The sequence below is a fragment of the Bacillus rossius genome, chromosome 13 (genome assembly GCF_032445375.1).
Source record: "Bacillus rossius redtenbacheri isolate Brsri chromosome 13, Brsri_v3, whole genome shotgun sequence".
Taxonomy (NCBI): domain Eukaryota; kingdom Metazoa; phylum Arthropoda; class Insecta; order Phasmatodea; family Bacillidae; genus Bacillus; species Bacillus rossius.
Window position 1 is genome coordinate 10,966,332 of NC_086340.1, and position 23,244 is coordinate 10,989,575.

Here is a 23,244-nt window from a genome sequence, read left to right on the forward strand (position 1 = left end):
GTAGAAGCGCATTACTGCAGGGCTAATACAACCAGAGAATTTCTACATGATGATTTGAATATTAAAAAAATGTTTAACCTTTACCAAAGTGAAGATCCCAACGCCAACAAGGGCAGCATCGGGTTATACAGACTTATTTTTAGAAGTTTAAATTTAAGTTTTCATCATCGTAAAAAAGATATGTGTACTCTCTGTATGACTTACAAGACAGGCGATGGAGACACAAAGGACAGAATTAAACAGAGGTATGACCAACACATTGCGGAAAAAACAAAAGTTAGAGCAATAAAGGAAAGGTGTAAAGCAGCAGCAATTGAAAACAAAACTCATGTTTGTTTAGTATTTGACCTTCAGCAAGTAATCTTCTTGCCGAAAACCAACGAGAGCGCCGTATTTTATAAAAGACGCTTATCAGTGTACAACTTTACAATATACGACTTGGGAACCAAGGACTGTCATTGTTTTACTTGGAATGAGTCAATAAGTAAAAGAGGTTCATCTGAAATTGCTTCTTGCATATTCCTCATGCTTAAGGAGCATGATAAAAACAACGTAGGCAAAAAAGTGACTTTGTTTGCTGATGGCTGTTCTGGCCAGAACAAAAATAGTATTCTGCCTGCAATGTTCCTTTACTTTTTGTTCAATAGCTCTAACATTTCTGAAATTAGTTTGAGATTTTTTGAACCTTACCATGGTCAAAATGAAGGTGATGCTGCTCACAGTGCGATTGGCCATGCCATAAATCAAGCAGGCGATCTGTTTGTTCCTTCCCAGCTGGTACCAATAATTAAACTCGCCAGAAGGGCGCATCCTTACATAGTCCATCAAATGGAAACAAGGGACTTTTTGGACTTTAAAAGACTCTCCAAAGAACTGCGCATTCTCACCATTCGAGAGGATAACGAAAAAGGACAACCCATAAATTGGCCTAACATGGTAGAGTATGCTTTTAAGAAAGACCATCCTACAACAGTTTTTTTCAAGAACAGCCATCTTGATGAAACGTACAGGTCATTTACTTTAAAACGTGATGCTGACAAGAACCTGAAGATGCCCCTAGATCGTCTCAACGTTCTACCGCAGGCTATAACAAAAGAAAAGTTCAAGGATCTGATATCACTTTGCGAAGGACCTACTCCCGTTGTAAGGGCTGCAGAGTTTCAGAACTATTACAGGTCCTTACCTAATTAACTTTTCAAAGATTGTTGTCTAGAAGAGATGAAACTTGAATATCGTTATTAGTGTTTCTTCTTTGTTATTGCTATTTTATCGATCAATATTATTTAGTTAAGATAAGTTTTTTTATCATTTTGTATGGTTTTTAAAGCTAAACAGTACTGTTTTTATTGAAATTGACATCAGGTTATTTTATTTTACTTTTTTTTAAAACAAATTTTTTATTTTATGAAACCAACAAAGTTGAGTATCACTAAGTGGATATTGTAGTTCTGATAATAATTATTTTGCCTAGTTTCTGTTGTTTAGAAATTTTTGTTTAAGAGTGTAGATTTTTCAATGTATGCATGTTAGTTTCACTATAGTAAAAATTTTTATGTAAGCAGTTTTCAAACCTCTACTTTTTTAAAACCATAACATATTATGTGAAGCTACTCGATTAAAAATTTTTTTTAATAATACACTGTGTGAAGAAGGCCCAATAATTAATGCTGAGTGATTGAGTTATTTACTGCTAATATGATATACTTTCCTAATAACCTTTAGTGTTTGTACTAACAAACGATTTGTATTGTTATAAGTAATAAAACTTGAACATTTTTCATTATTTAAATGTTTTATTTCGCGGCGTAACTCTGCAATGAATGAAAACAACAAAACACGAAGTGGCGTAACTACAACATTTTTTATATTTTATTATAAATCTTAAAATATAAATTTGTAATAAATAAAGTAATTATAGGTAACCCAAGTCAGACATCTTAAATATATATAAAAAATTAAATGAAGGGTTTTCTAGTTTGGGATTGTGCGGTATAGCACTTCAAACATAGGTGCTTTTCTTATTTTTGCTCTCCTGAAAAGTTGGCATTTTACAGATACGCCACTTCGTGTTTTGATGGTCGATATGTGGTTCAAAACTACAATATATTTTTTGTAGTAAGTGTTATTAACTATTTATTGGCAATTGGTTTCTCAATTAATTTTTTGTAAAAGTACAGATTTTATTTCTCGTATGCCAATGTTTTAGCCGTAAATAAAAATTAGACACTTAATATTTACGTAATTTGGCATTAATTTTACATAAACAATGAACTTCTAAGCGCATAAAAATGATTTTTAATTTTTTTTAAACGAAACATAGGACGTGTACCATTACTGTTAAAGAAAAAATATTTTACATAAACTGTGGCGGAGAAAAATATTCCGACTTCTATCTACACTTTTATTTTTACGTAAGTTTCAGAATCTCTTCTGAAACGCAAAGCTTTCTTTTCACCCTCGTCTTTCTAACAAGTATCTTCTTTGAAGTTTTGAAGTCCTGGTTTTATTTTTTCCCCCGTTTCCCTTTTTATCGCGATGTGTTAAGTACCTTGCTCTTTTTTTCTTACCACTTCGCACGCTTCCCTTTACTCACAAAGTTTTCCTTTTCAATGTATAAACTATTGCCGTCATTAAATTTAATCCAAATTTCATCACGGATATTTGGTGTTGAACCAAACAAGTCACTTGTTTTTAAGTTTATTTTTTTATTGATGACTGTTCTAGCACATTCCTATCTTCTTGCTCCACGTCACATAGTTTTGACACGAGTAACCAAAGAGAAACCTTTTAGTTATGTCAACTATCAATTTGGTACACAATTTGAGCATTTAGTTAATGTACTAATATGTGTTTCAAAAACTTGGAGTTTTTTTTTTTTTTTTTTTAGTTTTCAAACATAAAACGGTAACTAAGATCGTGTAATTATTATTTTTTTTTTGCGAATTGATTTCATGACTGGCATATTTTATGTTTACGTGATTGGTTGAATTTCTTCCAGGTACACGTCTATGTACTGTGTCTTCAAACCAATCACTGTAATTCAGTGCGGCAGCAGACGCGCCCTGATTGGCTGAGGTTAAACAAGGCAATGGTTTCTCTCGCAGTCGGCCGCCAATCACAAGAGAGAACCCGCTGTCTAATGGATGCTCAAAATCTCACGGCGAAAACATTCCTGCCCTTAGCGATAACTAGAGATCGGAAAAATTCGCGGTTTCGATGGCCTTCAGGATAGACTGCACATTCCCCTGTACACTTGGGCAAATAACGCAAGTTCATTGGCTGCCGACTTGTAAGTCGTCTCGGCTGGTTTGTCTGTGATTCGATCCTTCTTTGGTTGAGGGTTTATAATTGGTTGAGATTCGTCCAGATGAACAGTAAGCCAATAGCAAAATCATCTAAGAGGTATATGTACTTATTTGAATTTTAGCCTATTTTCGAATGAATCCGCGAATTTTTCCGGTCTCTAGCGATAACTGACAAGACATGTGTCTAACACTGTGTACCATACAGAAATACGAATGAGTCGAGACTAGATGGATAGCTACAAGTAAACACTTGCGTGCGCGCTTAAGCTTTGAATGTTGTTTTTTCTGGCTTCCCGCGAACGTACACAATTATCCACGTTGCAGTTACAGAATCTGCTTGGTACAGGCAGAATAATAACGTCGCATCCACACGTATGTGGCCGGTCACTTAATCACGTGACTAACAGCCGACCAGGGATCTTCATTAATTATGTGCGCCCGTCAAAAGCTTACCGCGTTTAATCTTTGACGGACGGATCAGCGTACATCATTCTGAATTTGAATGGTGGTGTAGTCCGCATATTCACGACCACAATAATGCTTTACATTGACGTTATTGTTTTTTTGTTTGATTTATTTAGAACAAACTTTCTGAATATCAACGAGATATTAGTTCATGGAGTGGGTATTTGTTATTCAGTTAAAGTCACTCTGATAAGGAATAGGTTAACGAAGAAATCGTATCTATATAAAGGCTAACGCGAAAAAATGTGTGTCGCTATGAAGAATAACTGATTATTATTAAAGAATAAATAAAACATTCTTTATAAAGAAGAAAACGAAATTAAGTACAAATTAAAATTGAACTTAAAACATTGTCACAATATTACATGTCACTGTTGTGCTTAATAGCTCTAGTAGTTATTAAGTTGTTTGAAAATATAATAATTAAATTATAGATAACCTAATTTAATTAAACCAACTGAATAAAATTTCAAACAATGTTTTTTTTTTAAATTTAAATGACTTACGTCATATATTTGAACCCCATGATTCTAATAAATAATTTTGTTGACAGGAAAAAATATTTTAGTCACCAGAAAATATCTTTTAGCGTCTTTATTGACAAAATGTTTAAGGGCTGTCACAAAACAGTTATTTTTTTAAAGAGAATCCTGATGAAATTATTGCCTTAGCGCCTTTAAGCTTAGGTAAGGATATCAGGAGATATCAGGCATTCGATATCGTTAAATTTCAGTAGAAACCACCCTGTTAATAAATAAAGACTTCAGAGTTAGTTTAGTGCCTGTAAATTTAGGTTACGAATTCACAGAAAATGTCAGGAATCTACAGAGTAAAATGTTTTTGCTAACCCTGTGAGAAAATATTAACTTAGCGCCTTTCCGATGGGTCAGTAAATGTCTGGAGATCTCAGAAATTCGGGTTTTATTAAATTACACTCAGCGGGTAGGAACTGAGAACTCCAAACACGATGGCTATATATATATATATATATATATATATATATATATATAGCAAACAAATTTTGTAACTTTATTATTATTTTTTAATTTTTAATAACGCCAATAAGAGTCTGTTTCATGAACTCAGATGGAGCCTTTTGAGGATTTTTGGCCCCTCTCTTAAAGAAATAGCCTCCTTTGGATATTTTGAGGGGGAAAAAGATGGAAAATTCCCCTCGAAATGGAATTTTGCCTCGAAGTCAGGAATAATTTTTTGAAGATATTTGAGGGAAAGCGGTTAATTTTGTCGCTAGAATCTAAGATGGTGGTCGGTTGGTCGGTTATTGACCCGCGCCTCACACCTCAGTTTGAAAACCTGTGCCGAAATACTTTAAGTAAGACACAGAATTGTCCAAATTATACATGAAAAAGTTTTAAAAACCAATATATTCACTAGTAAATTTTCATTTCAAACATTAAAAAAATTAATTTTAAAAAAATCTACAAAAGCTATCAAAAGTGTGAATATACAGGTCTGTGCCCCAATTTCTGAAGATATGTTAAAAATATAATTTTTATTTTATTTTAGTTGCCCGTTGATATATGTTAATACTTATGGAACTAATTCTTTTAAAAGTCTGTTTTTAAACATTTTTATTTAATTTTGTAAAAATTCTATGGCGTTAAATTATATCTCTAAAAAATATATTGGACTTTCCTATTTAATATATACAATTCGATATATCTATAAATTAAGTCATGCTGGCCCAAATTTTGATCAAATAACACGCCGATTTGCAAAAATCGTGAACCATGCCCTTAAGAAGAATAAGCAGAAGTAGGAGAAGGAGGAGGAAGAGGAGGAAGAAGAGGAGGAAGAAGAGGAGGAAGAAGAGGAGTGAAGAATATGAGAGAAGAAGAGGAGGAAGACGAGGAGGAAGACGAGGAGGAAGACGAGGAGGAAGACGAGGAGGAAGACGAGGAGGAAGAAGAGGAGGAAGAAGAGGAGGGAAAAGAGGTGGGAAAAGAGGAGGGAAGAAGAGGTTGGGAAGAAGAGGAGGGAAAAGAGGAGGAAAAAGAGGAGGGAAAGAGGGAAGAAGAGGTTGGGAAGAAGAGGTTGGGAAGAAGAGGTTGGGAAGAAGAGGTTGGGAAGAAGAGGTTGGGAAGAAGAGGAGGAAGAAGAGGAGGAAGAAGAGGAGGGAAAAGAGGAGGGAAGAAGAGGTTGGGAAGAAGAGGGAGGGAAAAGAGGAGGGAAAAGAGGGAAGAAGAGGTTGGGAAGAAGAGGTTGGGAAGAAGAGGAGGAAGAAGAGGAGGGAAAAGAGGAGGAGATTGAGGAGAATGCGGATCTGCAGTTAAACTGCAGCGCCACGCGTGTGTCGCTGCTTCCTCCAGCTGTAGTTCCGGCGACCGCCGCAGAGAGCGCGCGCTTGCCGCGGCGCTACGCCGTAGCGACCGCATGTAAATAAAAGTCCGGAGGGGATTAAGAGGCGGCTTTGCGACGTGGCCGGCTCTTCAGTGAAGGAGGGGGGGGGGAAGTTTCTGCAGCCCCCTCTACCCCCACACCCCTCTCTCGGCAACCACACGTATAGAGCTTACTGCCACGAGCCGGCGGTTAATCGCACACTGCGCGCCGCCGCCTTTTTCTGATTGTTTTGAGTTACAGCGACGCGCGGCGGCATGTTCGCGAAACAAGCTCGGAGCGAGAGGTCGTCCACTTTAAACCGCGAAAAAAAAAAAAAAAATAAATAATAATAATAATGACGAAACCCCTGCGGACACGAAAAATAAACAAAAAAAAGTTCAAATCTAACCGTGTGAAAAATAAAATTAACCCGCTTTAAATTTCTCTAGCCTAAATCTGACTGCACTCTTGAATCAAATAGGTAAATGTTCGACAATTTTTTCACACTCTCAATATAGGTGTCTTTTATTCGTTATGGTTAATAGAGATTTCATATATGCTTCAAAATGTTATAAATGATTTTTCTCCATATTAAATACAAGATTCCTGTTACTTAGTAACATAAGTATCAGGCAATGGTATGATTAGACATCTCACAGATATTCTGTTATTAATGGTAATATGGTCACAGCAGTATGAAAAAACTATGAAAATAAAAATAACTTTAAACATGTCATTTTAATGATATAAATATATTGTGAGATTACTATGTATCATCGAGTATGCTCCATGATAAACTTAAAAACACATTAGATGTGATACCAAATCAATTCATTTTAATTATGCTGATGAAACTCCTGTCGATAAACCATCTTCCCGAGAGACATGTATATTAAATATAAACAAACTGCAGCATAGAAGTCTCTAAACAGATATTACCATTAAAAAATAACAATAATAACTATTTGGCTCCGTGATTTATAGTTCCGATTAGTTCCACGATGCAGGTTATTCACGTATACACAGAAAGTTTGTTATGAATAACATACCCAATGTCCCTGTATTGTGTTATATTTTTTTGCCTCGCTGCCAATAAATGTAAAGTGAAAATATAAAAAATTATAAAATTACGTAGGGAATTCATGTTTTCACATGCAAGCAAAATATTTCCGGGTGACTGGAATCGGAAAACACGCGGATGTATACGAAATAGCTCGTGAATACAATAAATTGGAACTGTAAATCTCTGCAGGTCAGTTGACAAAGTTTACCACATTCGTGTGTCCGCAGGAGAACAAAAAGGAGGTCATTTACCGCTACTTTTATTATTCTCCAGGACGTGTCACGTGTTTGAAACGTTTCTGCAATCACCGACGGGAGTTTTTTTTTTTTATAAGTACATTAGCGTCGGTCGTGAGACCCTCGGTCTAACGCGATAGGACCAGAAGTTTCTCCGGGGGGGGGGGGGATCGTTTCGTTGTAGCAATTATGAAGACGAAAGCTTTTTTGGGGGGCGAGGGGGGGGGTGGGGGGACGGAGCTCGCCCTCATTACGCGGAATTTAAAGTTTCCTGTCTCCAGAGTCAAACTGTTCTCCTGGCCTTCGCTTCCTACAACCCCCCTTCCCTATTTCCACCCTCATTTCCCCCCCCCCCTCCCTTCTAAACAACGCTTCCTCTACGTCCACCATACTGTCTCCCTCGTCCTTATTCAGTCCTCGTCCAAGTCGCTGCTGCTGGCTCTCCCGACTCCAGTTAAAAATTTGGAACTTCTCTCTCTCTCTCTATCTCTCTCTCTTCCCCCCTTTACACCACACCCCATTTTGCAACATCCGGAAATAACGGGAATGAAAATTCCTCCCGGAAAGTGCGACTTGTCGCGAAGAACTTTCTCGAAGCACTCCGTTCGCAAACTCTCTCTTCCCCCCCCCCCCCCCCCCCCCAAACCATCGCATCCTATCCCGGAGGAGCGACCTTCCCTCTTGTCGTCGACTTCAGCGCCGGCGATGACGTCGTCGTTGCGACGGGAGAAATAATTACGCGCTCTTCGGCGTGTCAACCTGGAATTAACAACAATTCGCGAACCTCTTCGTCCTGGTTACATTCCTGCGACGGCTGGGGGAAATCATTCGAAATTCGTTTGTCTGCGTCGTTGCTTGTCAACGTTCCTTCCCTACACCGTTCGAAAATTACGGTTAAAATTATTTCACGTCATTTGCCAAAAAAAAAAAAAAAAAAACACTTCAAAGATAATAAGGTTTATTTTGGAGTTCCAGAAAACTGGATCACGGTTGGAACTACGCAAGATTGCCACTTCGGAGTTTTTGTGTTACATTCACAATGAAGAAGAGTGTGATTTTTTTCTGGGAGCTTCAAGTTTTTTCAGTATTTTGTTAACACTTCATTATGATTATACACGGGTTTTTTATGTTGTGTATTTACACAAAAGGTTCCCTTGGGAATCATTTGCCAATAAATAGTTTGAAATACTGCAAGAAAAAAATTGTAAATTTGTTCAACACATTGCTATGGTTATTTTTTGCATATAGAAAATATGTTTATGAAAAAAATACTGAATATTTCTTGTTGTGTTTACGAAAATGGTGCATGTTTTTTTTTTAATTAATGTTTCACACAAACATACATTTTTGAAACCATGCCAAAGATAACCAAATATTTAATAATTTGACTTTGTTTTATTGTGTACAGTTAACACTGGAAAAGCTATTCAGGGAACGTTTTAAAATAACTTTAACAAAGTAAAAAAATAATAAATACCCGGGAAAGAATTCAAACCCAATATCACTGAGAATTTTTTTTTTGTAGCGATACACTTGCTTCCACGTAAATGTACAATAGTACAAATATATGTAAATGCAAATATATGATTATTTCAGTTCAGTTAACAACAATTTTTTTAAAGTGTTGTGAGTTTATCTTCAAAAATTGTTCATGTAAATTATAAAATTCCCTGGATAATTTTCTAATAGTATTCTTTTGAACTTAAAGTGAAATATTTTAACAGTGTAGTGCAAATCTTTCCTTTTTTCCGATAAATAAATATGAATTCACTAGAGACTGTCCATCTCTTGCTAAATGTTTAATCAGTATGGTTTTACAGTCTTGGGTAATAAAATCAACCAAATCAAATCGAGGGAGACAGGATTAATTTTCTATCACAGTGTCTACCATTTTTTTTTTGACGTGATAACGTCTTATAAATCGATGAACGCTGGCTGCACGCACGAAAAAGCATGACTCATTGTCACGTACGTTCCGCCTGAGCCGAGCGTGCAAGAACCGGCCAACCACCGTGCGAGAAAATCTTCTATAATATCATAAACAGGTTAAGGCGGGCTTTTTAAAAGCAGCAATTTAAAAAACAAATTTGATATGACGTTATCACGTAAAATTATCGTCCGTAAACCGACTTTACAGACAACCCTATTTTTTTTTTACTTGATACTCCGTGCTTGTGTTCAAAGTGTGTGTTAGAAATCAAAGTGAGTAACTGACGACGAATGCCAATGTATCTTCGTGCGGGTAACAAGTCTGGCTCTCTGCCAGATGCTCCCTTCATGGACTTGGGAAAATATCGCGGCTTCCCACCGATTAATGGCACCGCTGAACCGTATAGGTAAATGTATTGTGTTCTGACCGTCTGTCAAGGGTGGAAGCAGGGGCATAGAATTTATAGCGTCGGGTGGAATCCAATGGTCATTTCGTGCGCTAGGATTGTTTCAGGAGGCATGATGGTTCCCAAAACGTTTGCAGATTTCCGCATCCATCTCAATCTTTTCTTCCAGCTGAGTTAAATGTTAGCCCGAGAATTAAGAGCTTCTGGCTTTTCCATTGGTACGTTTGGAAGTTGATTGGTTTTTGAAAATTCTTTTTGAAAGATGAAGTAACCTGTGTAATTGAATTGACAAAAGTAGTATATGAATGGGGCCCCGGCGCCAGGCTTCAGGCTGAGGAGCCGAGGAGACGGTCCGCCATCTTGGATTGTGACGTCACGGCGGCCATCTTGGATGGTTGTGACCTTGACCTTTGACCTTGACCTTGAATTTGATCCTCAAAATGTGTCAAAATCCGCCAAAATTGGGCAAAATTTGCCCAAAATTCCTCAAAATTTCCATTTCTGTGGAAAAACATTCCGCCAAAAAATCTCAAAAAATTCCACAATTCAAAAATTCCCGTTTTCGAGAGAAAAATTCCCGTTTCGAGGGAAAATTTCCCGTTTTTAGTCCTTAAAAATCCCAGCGGCTAGAAATGACCATATGTAGGCTTAAGCATCCATGTTTACAGCCTACGATAAGCCTCTGACGTCATCATGGATTATGACGTCACCGTTGCAATTTCCGTTACGGCCGCCATCTTTAACTTTTTTATTTATTATTTGATTTTAATGAAATTTTTTTTAAAAATTAATAAAAAATTTACTTAATAAAATTTTAATAAAATACTTATAAAAAACAAACATTTACGACACGGAGTTCGAAGTCCTCGGTTCGAACCCGACGAGTGCAAAAAAAATTAAAAATGGCGACCGATCCTTCCCCCGTGGTGGGTGCTAGCAGACTGACTCCCACCACTTTTTTTCAAAGCATATTTATCGTCACCTAGTATGACGTCATGTCCGCCATCTTGTCTTCGATGCTGGAAGCCATCATCAATGTATCGTCGGCTAGAGTGCGCCGATAACATGTTAGTTTAGTTCGTATCCGCTAGAGTGCAGTAATCATTTATTACTGTGACACCCGCCATCTTGTCATTTGGCCGCCATCTTGAAAATCCGTAATTATTTAGCTAGAAATTCGGGAAAAGTTCCAAAATTCATTAAATAAATCACTCATTAATTTACATATTGATTCGATCGATTCCTGTCCTCGGTTCGATACCCGATCGATGCAAATAATCTTAATTTTTATGTAAAAATACCTAAAAAATGACAGGTTCGAAAATAAAAACACTGCAAGTTCTTTTACAAACATAATATTTATTACATAATTTCTATTTTACTACAGGATCACCTGCGAAGGTTAGCAATCTTACAAACATTTAGGTCCGCATAGGCGTGAAATGACTAATTCTTAGCTCCAATCGGTTTATACAAGACAGAATCCAGCCAGATCCTTTACAGACATAGTCCTCCTCTTCTTGACAGAGTTTCTGGATACCTTGTTTAACAGTTTGCTCGATATCGTTAGAACTGTAAATTACTGCAGCCGATGTCTTGAATGCACACTTCTTCACTTTGTCATCGAACGGATAAGGCTTTCCATATATACAGTCCAACCACAAGTTATATTTCAAAGGTCCGTTTGTTGCTACGTCATCAGTAAGCTGATTGATTATGTCATGTCTGATATCATCAAGAAAATTACAAATGTCCTTTGACTCACTTAACGTACTTGGATAATAGTAGTCTTTCAATGTTCCACGAAATGCAGACTGCGCCAAGTAGAAGCCATTATCGTTCACTTGTAATGCTCCGATCACAGTCTTATGTTCAGATGCCACAGCAATCGGTTGCTGCACATCAGTTTTTTTACTTGTACGCTCACGAGTCACCAATCTAAACTCAGGAGTCGTAATTGCTGCAGGTAGTTCAGCAGTAGGCGCACGGACTTCACCTTTACAGTTTATCGAATGTCGACGCAAATTATCAATTCGAGTAAACCATTTATGACACTCGTCACAGCGAAACTTCATGCGAGAAGGACTCTTCGTACATTTACTCCTCTCATGTCTCCGTACATCATGTGCAAATGCAAACGTCATGTCGCAGTAGCCACAAGGATGCCTAGTTGAAGACAAACCCGAACCAGATGTCGCTGTTACTGCAACTGAATCATTTCCAGGCATACTCTTATGCACATCAATGCATCGTTGTTGTATAGAAACCTTTACTTTCTGCCGCACTGCAGGTCCATTACATGTCTCCAAGTGATGCTTCAAATTAGCATTTCTTGTAAATTGCTTGCGACACTTAATACAACCAAACATTTTACGATAAGGGTTCTTGGCACATTCTCTCTTCTCGTGTCGACGAGCATTGCTGATGTTTGAGAAAATCTTGTCACAGTAACAACATCGATGTTCGTTAGTTGACGATTCGCCATCCATTGAAGTCTCCATCGAGGGCGAAACAGCGTTCGTCGAGGTTTCCTGTACAGTCAGCACTACCGGCATTAAAGTCTCTTCTGCTGGTGGTATCACATCTGTTGAAATCCCCTCCAATGTTGACGTCATCGTTACCAACGGGATCTGCTCCTTCTCCGTCGTAGCTGTCGATAAGGTTCCCGTAGTCGATGGTACAACCTCCGAGTTCAACGTTAAAGACGGTAAAGATGCCATCGAGTTCGCAAGAACAGGTAATTACGCGATTTATGCACCAGATTAAACAATCTAGGTGATCCGTACACCGTCGACGGCAGTAACAAACTGAGCGTCCTGCTGTCTAGGACTCGCTTATATACATGCACCGTATGGAATAATACGCTAGTCAAACCAAGAACATTTTACTAAAATACTAGAGTCAAAACAACATTAAAAAAATAGAAGCACCATCAAAAAAAAAAAGGAAGCACACTTGGAAGCACCGACAACGAAAAGGCAGCACATTTGGAAGCACCGACAACGAAAAAGGCAGCACCATCATCGAAAAGACCGCACATTTGTCATTGGCTCCAATATTCATTGGCTCCAATATTCATTGGTTCCATCAGTCTATTGATTCTATCAGTCTAGTGACTCCAACAGTCATTGACACCAACGGCCTTTTTCTTCATCAGCTCCAATGATATTTGGCTAGAATGCTACGAGTCTAAGAGACCATGAGGCTACAATTCTACGAGTGTACAAGACTCCTCCAACTACCTTCAAGTGTATAAAGCTCCAAATGCTCCAACAGCTCCAACACGCAATGTACGCGCAATACATGCAATTTACACACAATAAATGTAATGATTACACAGTACACACACACAGGAAACGGAACGTACACACAGTACACACAGGAAACGGAACGTACACACAGTACACACAGGAAACGGAACGTACACACAGTACACACAGGAAACGGAACGTACACACAGTACACACAGGAAACGGAACGTACACACAGTACACACAGGAAACGGAACGTACACACAGTACACACAGGAAACGGAACGTACACACAGTACACACACAGGGAACGGAACGTACACACAGTACACACAGGAAACGGAACGTACACACAGTACACACAGGGAACGGAACGTACACACAGTACACACAGGAAACGGAACGTACACACAGTACACACAGGAAACGGAACGAACACGTAATATTCACGCAATTGACACACAGTACACGCAGTGTACACGCAATTTACGGAAAGTACACCCAATGTACGCAATGTACGCAATATATATGTAATGTACACACAATGACTTCGCTTCGTTCGCGCAGGACAAGCATTTAATGAAAACGAAGCACGTTTGGACGGAAATTCTATAAAACGAAAGCTCATTTAACGAAAAGGAGGCGCATTCTCTCGTTCATTCAACTTGGTAGGATACGATCTTCAATGATAAGTTAGGATATAATCTCTCCATCAGTCTATGAATCCAACAGTTTATATTTCCATTAGCCATCGACTCCAACAGTCATTGACTCCAACAGTCATTGGCTCCAACAGTTTTTGCCTCCAACAGTCATTGTCTCCAACGGCCTTTTGGTTCATCAGCTCCAATGATATTTGGTTAGAATGCTACGACTCTAAGAGACTATGAGACTACAATTCTACGAGTGTACAAGACTCCTCCAACTACCTTCAAGCGTACAAAGCTCCAACTACTTCAGCAGCATTATGTTATAATAGTACAAGGCTACTTGACTACGAAGCTACAAGTCTACATGGCTCCAATTGCGGCATCTGTCTTCGTCTGAATTTTCTCTTTGACTCCAACTCCGCCCGCCAGCATCTCTTCGATCTGCACCTCGATTATGTTATAATAGTACAAGGCTACTTGACTACGAAGCTACAAGTCTACATGGCTCCAATTACGGCATCTGTCTTCGGCTGAATTTTCTCTTTGACTCCAACTGCTACAGCAGCATTATGTTATAATAGTACAAGGCTACTTGACTACGAAGCTACACATCTACAAGGCTCCAATTATCACATCTGTCTTCGTCAGCATTTTCTCTTTTGCTCCCACTGCTCCAACAGCATTATGTTATATGATTCCATGGATACTTTGTTACGTAGCTACAGGTCTACGAGGTTCCAATGCATCATGTTTACGAAGCTTCCAGAACACAGGGTTACGAGACTGCGAGGCTACAGGACTACGAAGCTTCCAGGACACGAGGCTACATGGCTACGAGACTACATGACTCTAACTGATTACAATAGCACCACTCAGTGGTGAGAGTTAGGTTATCCCATGCAAAAGTACTTTATGCATGTAGTTCTGCTTTTCAACAACAGATGTCGCCACATGTTGCTTGCAGGTAAATAATATTTAGTTCTTTTATGCGGGATGCAGGATGCTCACTAACGATCGCAAAAGAAGGATGGCTTCGCTAGACTCCAAGGAAAAGGAAGTTCGTCTTGCATGTTGGTGCTCCACAGATGTCTCATGGCGTAATATTAATTTGACTGAGTAATGATATTTGTCAATTCCACCTGATAAAAATATTGCAAGTTTTGATTTAGTAGCAGAAATTATCGAATTAAATGTAACTCCAATTAAAATGACATGTCTCAATAGACAAAAAAAATCCATGCAGAGAGTGGTTCCTCAGAATAGTCAGAAACACTTGAAGAAACCACAGGAATGATTGCAAGAACACGGGAAAAACCATCAAATTATTGACATTAATAATCAGGAGCACACGGAGAAAACCATCATAATATTGGCAAGAATAATCAGGAGCACACGGAGAATTGTAGTCTCATAGTCTCTTAGAGTCGTAGCATTCTAACCAAATATCATTGGAGCTGATGAACCAAAAGGCCGTTGGAGACAATGACTGTTGGAGGCAATGACTGTTGGAGCCAATGACTGTTGGAGTCAATGACTGTTGGAGTCGATGGCTAATGGAAATATAAACTGTTGGATTCATAGACTGATGGAGAGATTATATCCTAACTTATCATTGAAGATCGTATCCTACCAAGTTGAATGAACGAGAGAATGCGCCTCCTTTTCGTTAAATGAGCTTTCGTTTTATAGAATTTCCGTCCAAACGTGCTTCGTTTTCATTAAATGCTTGTCCTGCGCGAACGAAGCGTAGTCATTGTGTGTACATTACATATATATTGCGTACATTGCGTACATTGGGTGTACTTTGCGTAAATTGCGTGTACACTGCGTGTACTGTGTGTCAATTGCGTGAATATTACGTGTTCGTTCCGTTTCCTGTGTGTACTGTGTGTACGTTCCGTTTCCTGTGTGTACTGTGTGTACGTTCCGTTCCCTGTGTGTACTGTGTGTACGTTCCGTTTACTGTGTGTACTGTGTGTACGTTCCGTTCCCTGTGTGTGTACTGTGTGTACGTTCCGTTTCCTGTGTGTACTGTGTGTACGTTCCGTTTCCTGTGTGTACTGTGTGTACGTTCCGTTTCCTGTGTGTACTGTGTGTACGTTCCGTTTCCTGTGTGTACTGTGTGTACGTTCCGTTTCCTGTGTGTGTGTACTGTGTAATCACTACATTTATTGTGTGTAAATTGCATGTATTGCGCGTACATTGCGTGTTGGAGCTGTTGGAGCATTTGGAGCTTTATACACTTGAAGGTAGTTGGAGGAGTCTTGTACACTCGTAGAATTGTAGCCTCATGGTCTCTTAGACTCGTAGCATTCTAGCCAAATATCATTGGAGCTGATGAAGAAAAAGGCCGTTGGTGTCAATGACTGTTGGAGTCACTAGACTGATAGAATCAATAGACTGATGGAACCAATGAATATTGGAGCCAATGAATATTGGAGCCAATGACAAATGTGCGGTCTTTTCGATGATGGTGCTGCCTTTTTCGTTGTCGGTGCTTCCAAATGTGCTGCCTTTTCGTTGTCGGTGCTTCCAAGTGTGCTTCCTTTTTTTTTTTGATGGTGCTTCAATTTTTTAATGTTGTTTTGACTCTAGTATTTTAGTAAAATGTTCTTGGTTTGACTAGCGTATTATTCCATACGGTGCATGTATATAAGCGAGTCCTAGACAGCAGGACGCTCAGTTTGTTACTGCCGTCGACGGTGTACGGATCACCTAGATTGTTTAATCTGGTGCATAAATCGCGTAATTACCTGTTCTTGCGAACTCGATGGCATCTTTACCGTCTTTAACGTTGAACTCGGAGGTTGTACCATCGACTACGGGAACCTTATCGACAGCTACGACGGAGAAGGAGCAGATCCCGTTGGTAACGATGACGTCAACATTGGAGGGGATTTCAACAGATGTGATACCACCAGCAGAAGAGACTTTAATGCCGGTAGTGCTGACTGTACAGGAAACCTCGACGAACGCTGTTTCGCCCTCGATGGAGACTTCAATGGATGGCGAATCGTCAACTAACGAACATCGATGTTGTTACTGTGACAAGATTTTCTCAAACATCAGCAATGCTCGTCGACACGAGAAGAGAGAATGTGCCAAGAACCCTTATCGTAAAATGTTTGGTTGTATTAAGTGTCGCAAGCAATTTACAAGAAATGCTAATTTGAAGCATCACTTGGAGACATGTAATGGACCTGCAGTGCGGCAGAAAGTAAAGGTTTCTATACAACAACGATGCATTGATGTGCATAAGAGTATGCCTGGAAATGATTCAGTTGCAGTAACAGCGACATCTGGTTCGGGTTTGTCTTCAACTAGGCATCCTTGTGGCTACTGCGACATGACGTTTGCATTTGCACATGATGTACGGAGACATGAGAGGAGTAAATGTACGAAGAGTCCTTCTCGCATGAAGTTTCGCTGTGACGAGTGTCATAAATGGTTTACTCGAATTGATAATTTGCGTCGACATTCGATAAACTGTAAAGGTGAAGTCCGTGCGCCTACTGCTGAACTACCTGCAGCAATTACGACTCCTGAGTTTAGATTGGTGACTCGTGAGCGTACAAGTAAAAAAACTGATGTGCAGCAACCGATTGCTGTGGCATCTGAACATAAGACTGTGATCGGAGCATTACAAGTGAACGATAATGGCTTCTACTTGGCGCAGTCTGCATTTCGTGGAACATTGAAAGACTACTATTATCCAAGTACGTTAAGTGAGTCAAAGGACATTTGTAATTTTCTTGATGATATCAGACATGACATAATCAATCAGCTTACTGATGACGTAGCAACAAACGGACCTTTGAAATATAACTTGTGGTTGGACTGTATATATGGAAAGCCTTATCCGTTCGATGACAAAGTGAAGAAGTGTGCATTCAAGACATCGGCTGCAGTAATTTACAGTTCTAACGATATCGAGCAAACTGTTAAACAAGGTATCCAGAAACTCTGTCAAGAAGAGGAGGACTATGTCTGTAAAGGATCTGGCTGGACTCTGTCTTGTATAAACCGATTGGAGCTAAGAATTAGTCATTTCACGCCTATGCGGACCTAAATGTTTGTAAGATTGCTAACCTTCGCAGGTGATCCTGTAGTAAAATAGAAATTATGTAATAAATATTATGTTTGTAAAAGAACTTGCAGTGTTTTTATTTTCGAACCTGTCATTTTTTAGGTATTTTTACATAAAAATTAAGATTATTTGCATCGATCGGGTATCGAACCGAGGACAGGAATCGATCGAATCAATATGTAAATTAATGAGTGATTTATTTAATGAATTTTGGAACTTTTCCCGAATTTCTAGCTAAATAATTACGGATTTTCAAGATGGCGGCCAAATGACAAGATGGCGGGTGTCACAGTAATAAATGATTACTGCACTCTAGCGGATACGAATTAAACTAACATGTTATCGGCGCACTCTAGCCGACGATACATTGATGATGGCTTCCAGCATCGAAGACAAGATGGCGGACATGACGTCATACTAGGTGACGATAAATATGCTTTGAAAAAAAGTGGTGGGAGTCAGTCTGCTAGCACCCACCACGGGGGAAGGATCGGTCGCCATTTTTAATTTTTTTTGCACTCGTCGGGTTCGAACCGAGGACTTCGAACTCCGTGTCGTAAATGTTTGTTTTTTATAAGTATTTTATTAAAATTTTATTAAGTAAATTTTTTATTAATTTTTAAAAAAAATTTCATTAAAATCAAATAATAAATAAAAAAGTTAAAGATGGCGGCCGTAACGGAAATTGCAACGGTGACGTCATAATCCATGATGACGTCAGAGGCTTATCGTAGGCTGTAGACATGGATGCTTAAGCCTACATATGGTCATTTCTAGCCGCTGGGATTTTTAAGGACTAAAAACGGGAAATTTTCCCTCGAAACGGGAATTTTTCTCTCGAAAACGGGAATTTTTGAATTGTGGAATTTTTTGAGATTTTTTGGCGGAATGTTTTTCCACAGAAATGGAAATTTTGAGGAATTTTGGGCAAATTTTGCCCAATTTTGGCGGATTTTGACACATTTTGAGGATCAAATTCAAGGTCAAGGTCAAAGGTCAAGGTCACAACCATCCAAGATGGCCGCCGTGACGTCACAATCCAAGATGGCGGACCGTCTCCTCGGCTCCTCAGCCTGAAGCCTGGCGCCGGGGCCCCATTCATATACTACTGACAAATTTTTAATGGTTTAACTGCATCAGGGTTTATTAGACTATCTCTGACGTTTCAGTCGACATTGCAGTTGAAATCTTTCGGGGTTACAGTTTTCTAGTGAGGTTTTTGCACGTCCTTGTCTGGTTATGGAAAGCTTCCTGATTTCCAGTTTATAAAAAGTCAATATATTAAAAAAAGAAAATAAACCCTAAATGAGAGGAACAATGCTAGCAACTAAACATCCGTGAAACAAGAACAGAGAGAGTGTGGATCCAACCACCAGGCAGAATTTCGCACCACGTTTTCAAAGCTGCCAAAATAAATATGAGCATAAGATTTTAAAAAAAATAGAGTGTCCAACTGATTGGCCAAAAGCCAAGCCAATCAAAAATGGTTATCTCTGACTGGACAAACAATCCATTCATTCAGAAGCAATGCGGCTCGTGACTGGGCAAAAGAACCAGCATTTTGGGAAGACAACCCTACTCAAGCAATAATTTCGTGGAGTTACTGGAAACTTTGGTAACAAGAACAAGTATTTTGCTGTCAATAATGAGATAAAATTTTACCTGTCAATTCCTTTTAATGTCTGAAAAATCCATAGCAAAATATGCTTTGCCCTTCCTGACTTTTTTTCTGGATACAGAAACCGTTCTGTTCACCTTGTTTATTACACAACACCTGATTTAAGAAACTGGAATTTTCCAACTTTTTTTTCCGATAACTCCAAAAATATAGGGACAGTGGAACAACAAATATTCAGTAGGAAACTGTCATCCTGAATATGGCGACGACTTCAACCTTGATTTGGCCGAAACCCCACAAGCCTGTAGCTAATACATAAAATGGCCACGAAATCCTGAGAACTTCTTTAATTGGTATTATTTATTAGGTTTTACGTTTACTTTCGATGTGAGATGTAACAGCTCATAAACCACGGCTGTTATAATATTTTAAACATGCCGGTGAGTAATCTGTAAACATATTAAGATTTTGTGACCAAAATTCCTCGATGTAGCATTTTTTAATGTAAAATGCATTGGCATATACACATTTTTATCATATATACTACTCCTGGTTACACCAGAGCTTATATCTATACATTTGTCCCCCAAGCAGCATTTTTAAATTTTAAATAAAATCATTGTGTTGCATCAAAGTATATTTAAAAAAAATAATTAATTTCAGGTGTAGGGTAGTGACTTACGGTGAAATAAGAGACGGTTGGTCGCTAATATTTTGCGAACGTGAGCAAGCAAGCGTTGTTATTGTAAACGCCGATATGAAGCAGTGCAGAAAAATGCTTTCCTTGGAGGAACCATTATCTTCTGCTGGCCGACGCAACCCTTCTCCGCCCCTATATTTATAGTCCTTCGGCCCTGCGAGCAACCCCCCACCCCCTCTTTTTTTTTTTATCGTCGGGCTACAAACTTCCTTTCCCCTTCTTCACCGTCGTGACACATTTAGCCCCGGACCTTCACTCGCGGCCTGTCGAAACGCTCGCCTGCTGAAACCAATCCCATTTTATGAACTGATCTAAATCAGCCCAGCCGGTTTATGTCCTGTCTCTTTCTCTATCCTTCTCTCCCTCTCTCCCTCTCTCTCTTTTTCCACCCTCGTCGCTTATCCGAGCAAACGCCGAGAGGAAATTGATGCCCGAATACCTCATGTGTTAGCGACCTCCAAAGATCGCCTTTTTTTTTTCAGGTGTCAGGTTATGCTGTACAAACGTGTGCATGATCAAGGTTTTATTTTTTTCTCCTCGCTATATTTAAATTTTTCATTTCATAGTTTAAAATTTCGGTCTGCAAGTGGAATAATTTGATAGTCGACTAGCTTCTCCGGCAGCGAACTCTAGTGGAGAGTGCGAAAACTACGTATGATTCGCGTCCAGAAATTTTGTTGAAAATAAAATTTGCGTATATTCATCACGCTAGACATTATTTTTGAAAGACATGCGTTACATTTCGTGTCAGAGTCTTGTATCATGAGTGTATTTGCAGCATGAGAACATTTGATGTGATGTTACACATCACTGACAATTACTAAAGGATACACTCACTTTTATTTTAACTCGGTATATTGAGAAAGCTAAAGGAAATATTCGTGGTTAAAAAGTGAACGAGGAATAATGGACACTGATTTTTATAGAAAACTGTGATGTCTGATCGCGAAATAGGCTCCGTGTGTTGTGTGTTGAAGAGCGACAGAGGTTTTCCGTGTTTATAAGTCAGAGTACAGTCCCGGTGAAAAGCATCGCCGCACCGAGTAGACATGGCAAAATGCGAACCGTGAGGTTTGGGGGGGGGGGAGGGGGAGGGGGGACGGAGACAACCAATGAAGCTCCCAGCCACTTTTAACTGCGCCCTTCATCATTCCGAACAGCTTTTATATCTCCCGCGATTAATTAACTGCCAGTCGGTTGATATTGGCAACCCTGCGCTTCACTCTAAAATCTCACAACTTTTAAAAAAAATTGTGAATGTAGGACCATATTGAAAATTCTATAAAGGAATTTTCATTAGTTCATGGCTTCACGTAGTGGTACAGACGCCACTAAGGTATTAAAACATATAGCCGGCTTCATTCCATTCGTGTGATATTTTGTTTGTATTGTGTCCTAATAATTTTTTTTATATTTCGCTTTTGATTTACTATTGTTTGTTTTTATCCAAGTAGTCTGATTTACAACGCGATTTGTGATCATCTTTGGTTGTTTCTTCTAACGTGACTTCACTTAACTTTTCGTTACTTTGTAAATAAGAACTGTAGTAGCTAGGCTGTAGCCGAGGTGTAGGTTGTAGCCGAGTCCTTGGCGAAGAATTCACCGATGTTTCGGTCGACATTGCAGTAGGTAACTGCTCCCTGATGATGGCGACTGCAATGTCGATCGAAACGTCGGTGAATTCTTCTCCAAGGACGTGGCTCCAACCCGAGAAGCCAAGCTACTTCAGACAATGGCCGTGAAAGCCATTTCCTATTTTTTTCTGCAACAAGTTACAAATTAAGATCATAATTTAAAATCCAATAAAAATTATCTTTTACGAAACTTGCATATTCCTTGACTGATACGCTATATTTCAAACCTTTGTTTTCACTTAATCCTAGACCATTTCCTGCGGGCGCAGTTAAATTTTTCAGAGAGGCCATTCTGGGACTAAGGACTTATTAATAAGAACTGTATCCATTTCGGAGCCTTCGAACACTTGTACGAGACGGGTTCAAATTAAACCGGTTCGAACGTATATGTATATCAGCTGGTAAGCCATAAAAAACAGGAAATCAAGAATACATAAGTGAATGTTGGAAAAATTTCTCGGCGGAAATCCAAATATAGGACAGTGTCGTCTGCTAACACCTCGACGCAGGGGAATATGGCAACCCGCGAAGCGTTGGTGCCGAGACTTCAGCCGACCCAGGCAGGAGACGTCGCTAGAGTGCGACTATAGTCAGACTGAAAAAACGGGAATTTTGATCTTCAACGCCACCGGCACCCCCTTGGGATAAGATTTTCGTAAAATCCGTTCTTAGAAGATGCTTACGTAGCAAAAGGAATATAAGTCCCAAATTTGAAGTCTGTAGGCGTTATAGTTACGGAGGATTCGTGATTCGTCAGTGAGTGGTATTATACACACACACACACACACACACCAACAAACACTAACTAATTCCCGGCATGTGTTGCAAAGCCTTAATCAATTTTTTTTTTTTGTAATTTTTCTGAAAGCATTTCTGCATCTCTCTCTAATTCGCTATCTCTCTGTCTACCTCTCTATTAATATCTCTATAATCCCTCTATATCTCTACATATATATCTCTTTATCTCTATATATATCTATATCTCTCTATCTCTTTTCTATATACTATACATATCTATATACGTCATTGTATATCAATGAGTGTTATTATATAAATATATCTATATAAACTATAGAAATAAACATTCAAACTACTGTTTTTTTTAAATAATTTTTTACTGGATTCTTAAACGTTTTTAATTTTCATCCACCTGTATAATAAAGCGTTTTATTTCTGCCGAGGCCTACAGAAGCCGCGACGAGTGAGCGAGAACAAACTGCGGAGAGATGGGAAGCTTATAAAAATCGCTGGGAGGGACCGTGTTTCACGCCGATAAAGGAGCTTTCCTACCTCTTCTGCAAGGCCACCTTAAGGGGCCTCCCTAGTAAAAATGTTTAGCGCGGTGGGCCACTGGCCACGTGCTACTGCCAGTGGTTGGGCGGGGCGATATACCTGAGCTTGTCGCCTGCGCCGTGGTGGAGGGGGGAGAGGGCGTTTTAGCGAGGGGGGCGGAATAATGGGAGGGTTGTCATTGTGTGGAGTCCATTTACTACTTATACCTGCGTTATCTGCGAACAAGATCGTGGCAAGAAAGGTGACTGTTTTTCCCTTTCGCTACA

At 39.1% G+C, this 23,244-nt stretch overlaps 2 protein-coding genes across 2 annotated transcripts in view; both read left to right on the plus strand.

The window, feature by feature from the left end:
- The window catches only part of LOC134538240 (tyrosine-protein phosphatase Lar), a 1,248,834-nt gene that overhangs the window by 419,377 nt on the left and 806,213 nt on the right, over positions 1-23,244 (plus strand). The window lies entirely within an intron of this gene.
- Positions 5,616-6,041, plus strand: LOC134538594 (cilia- and flagella-associated protein 251-like). The gene has a single exon (XM_063380021.1). It carries the CDS (start codon positions 5,616-5,618, stop codon positions 6,039-6,041), a length of 426 nt encoding a protein of 141 aa, XP_063236091.1.

Coding starts and splice junctions, on each gene's coding strand:
- LOC134538594 (XM_063380021.1), top strand. CDS start 5,616: ATGAGAGAAGAAGAGGAGGAAGACGAGGAGGAAGACGAGGAGGAAGAC.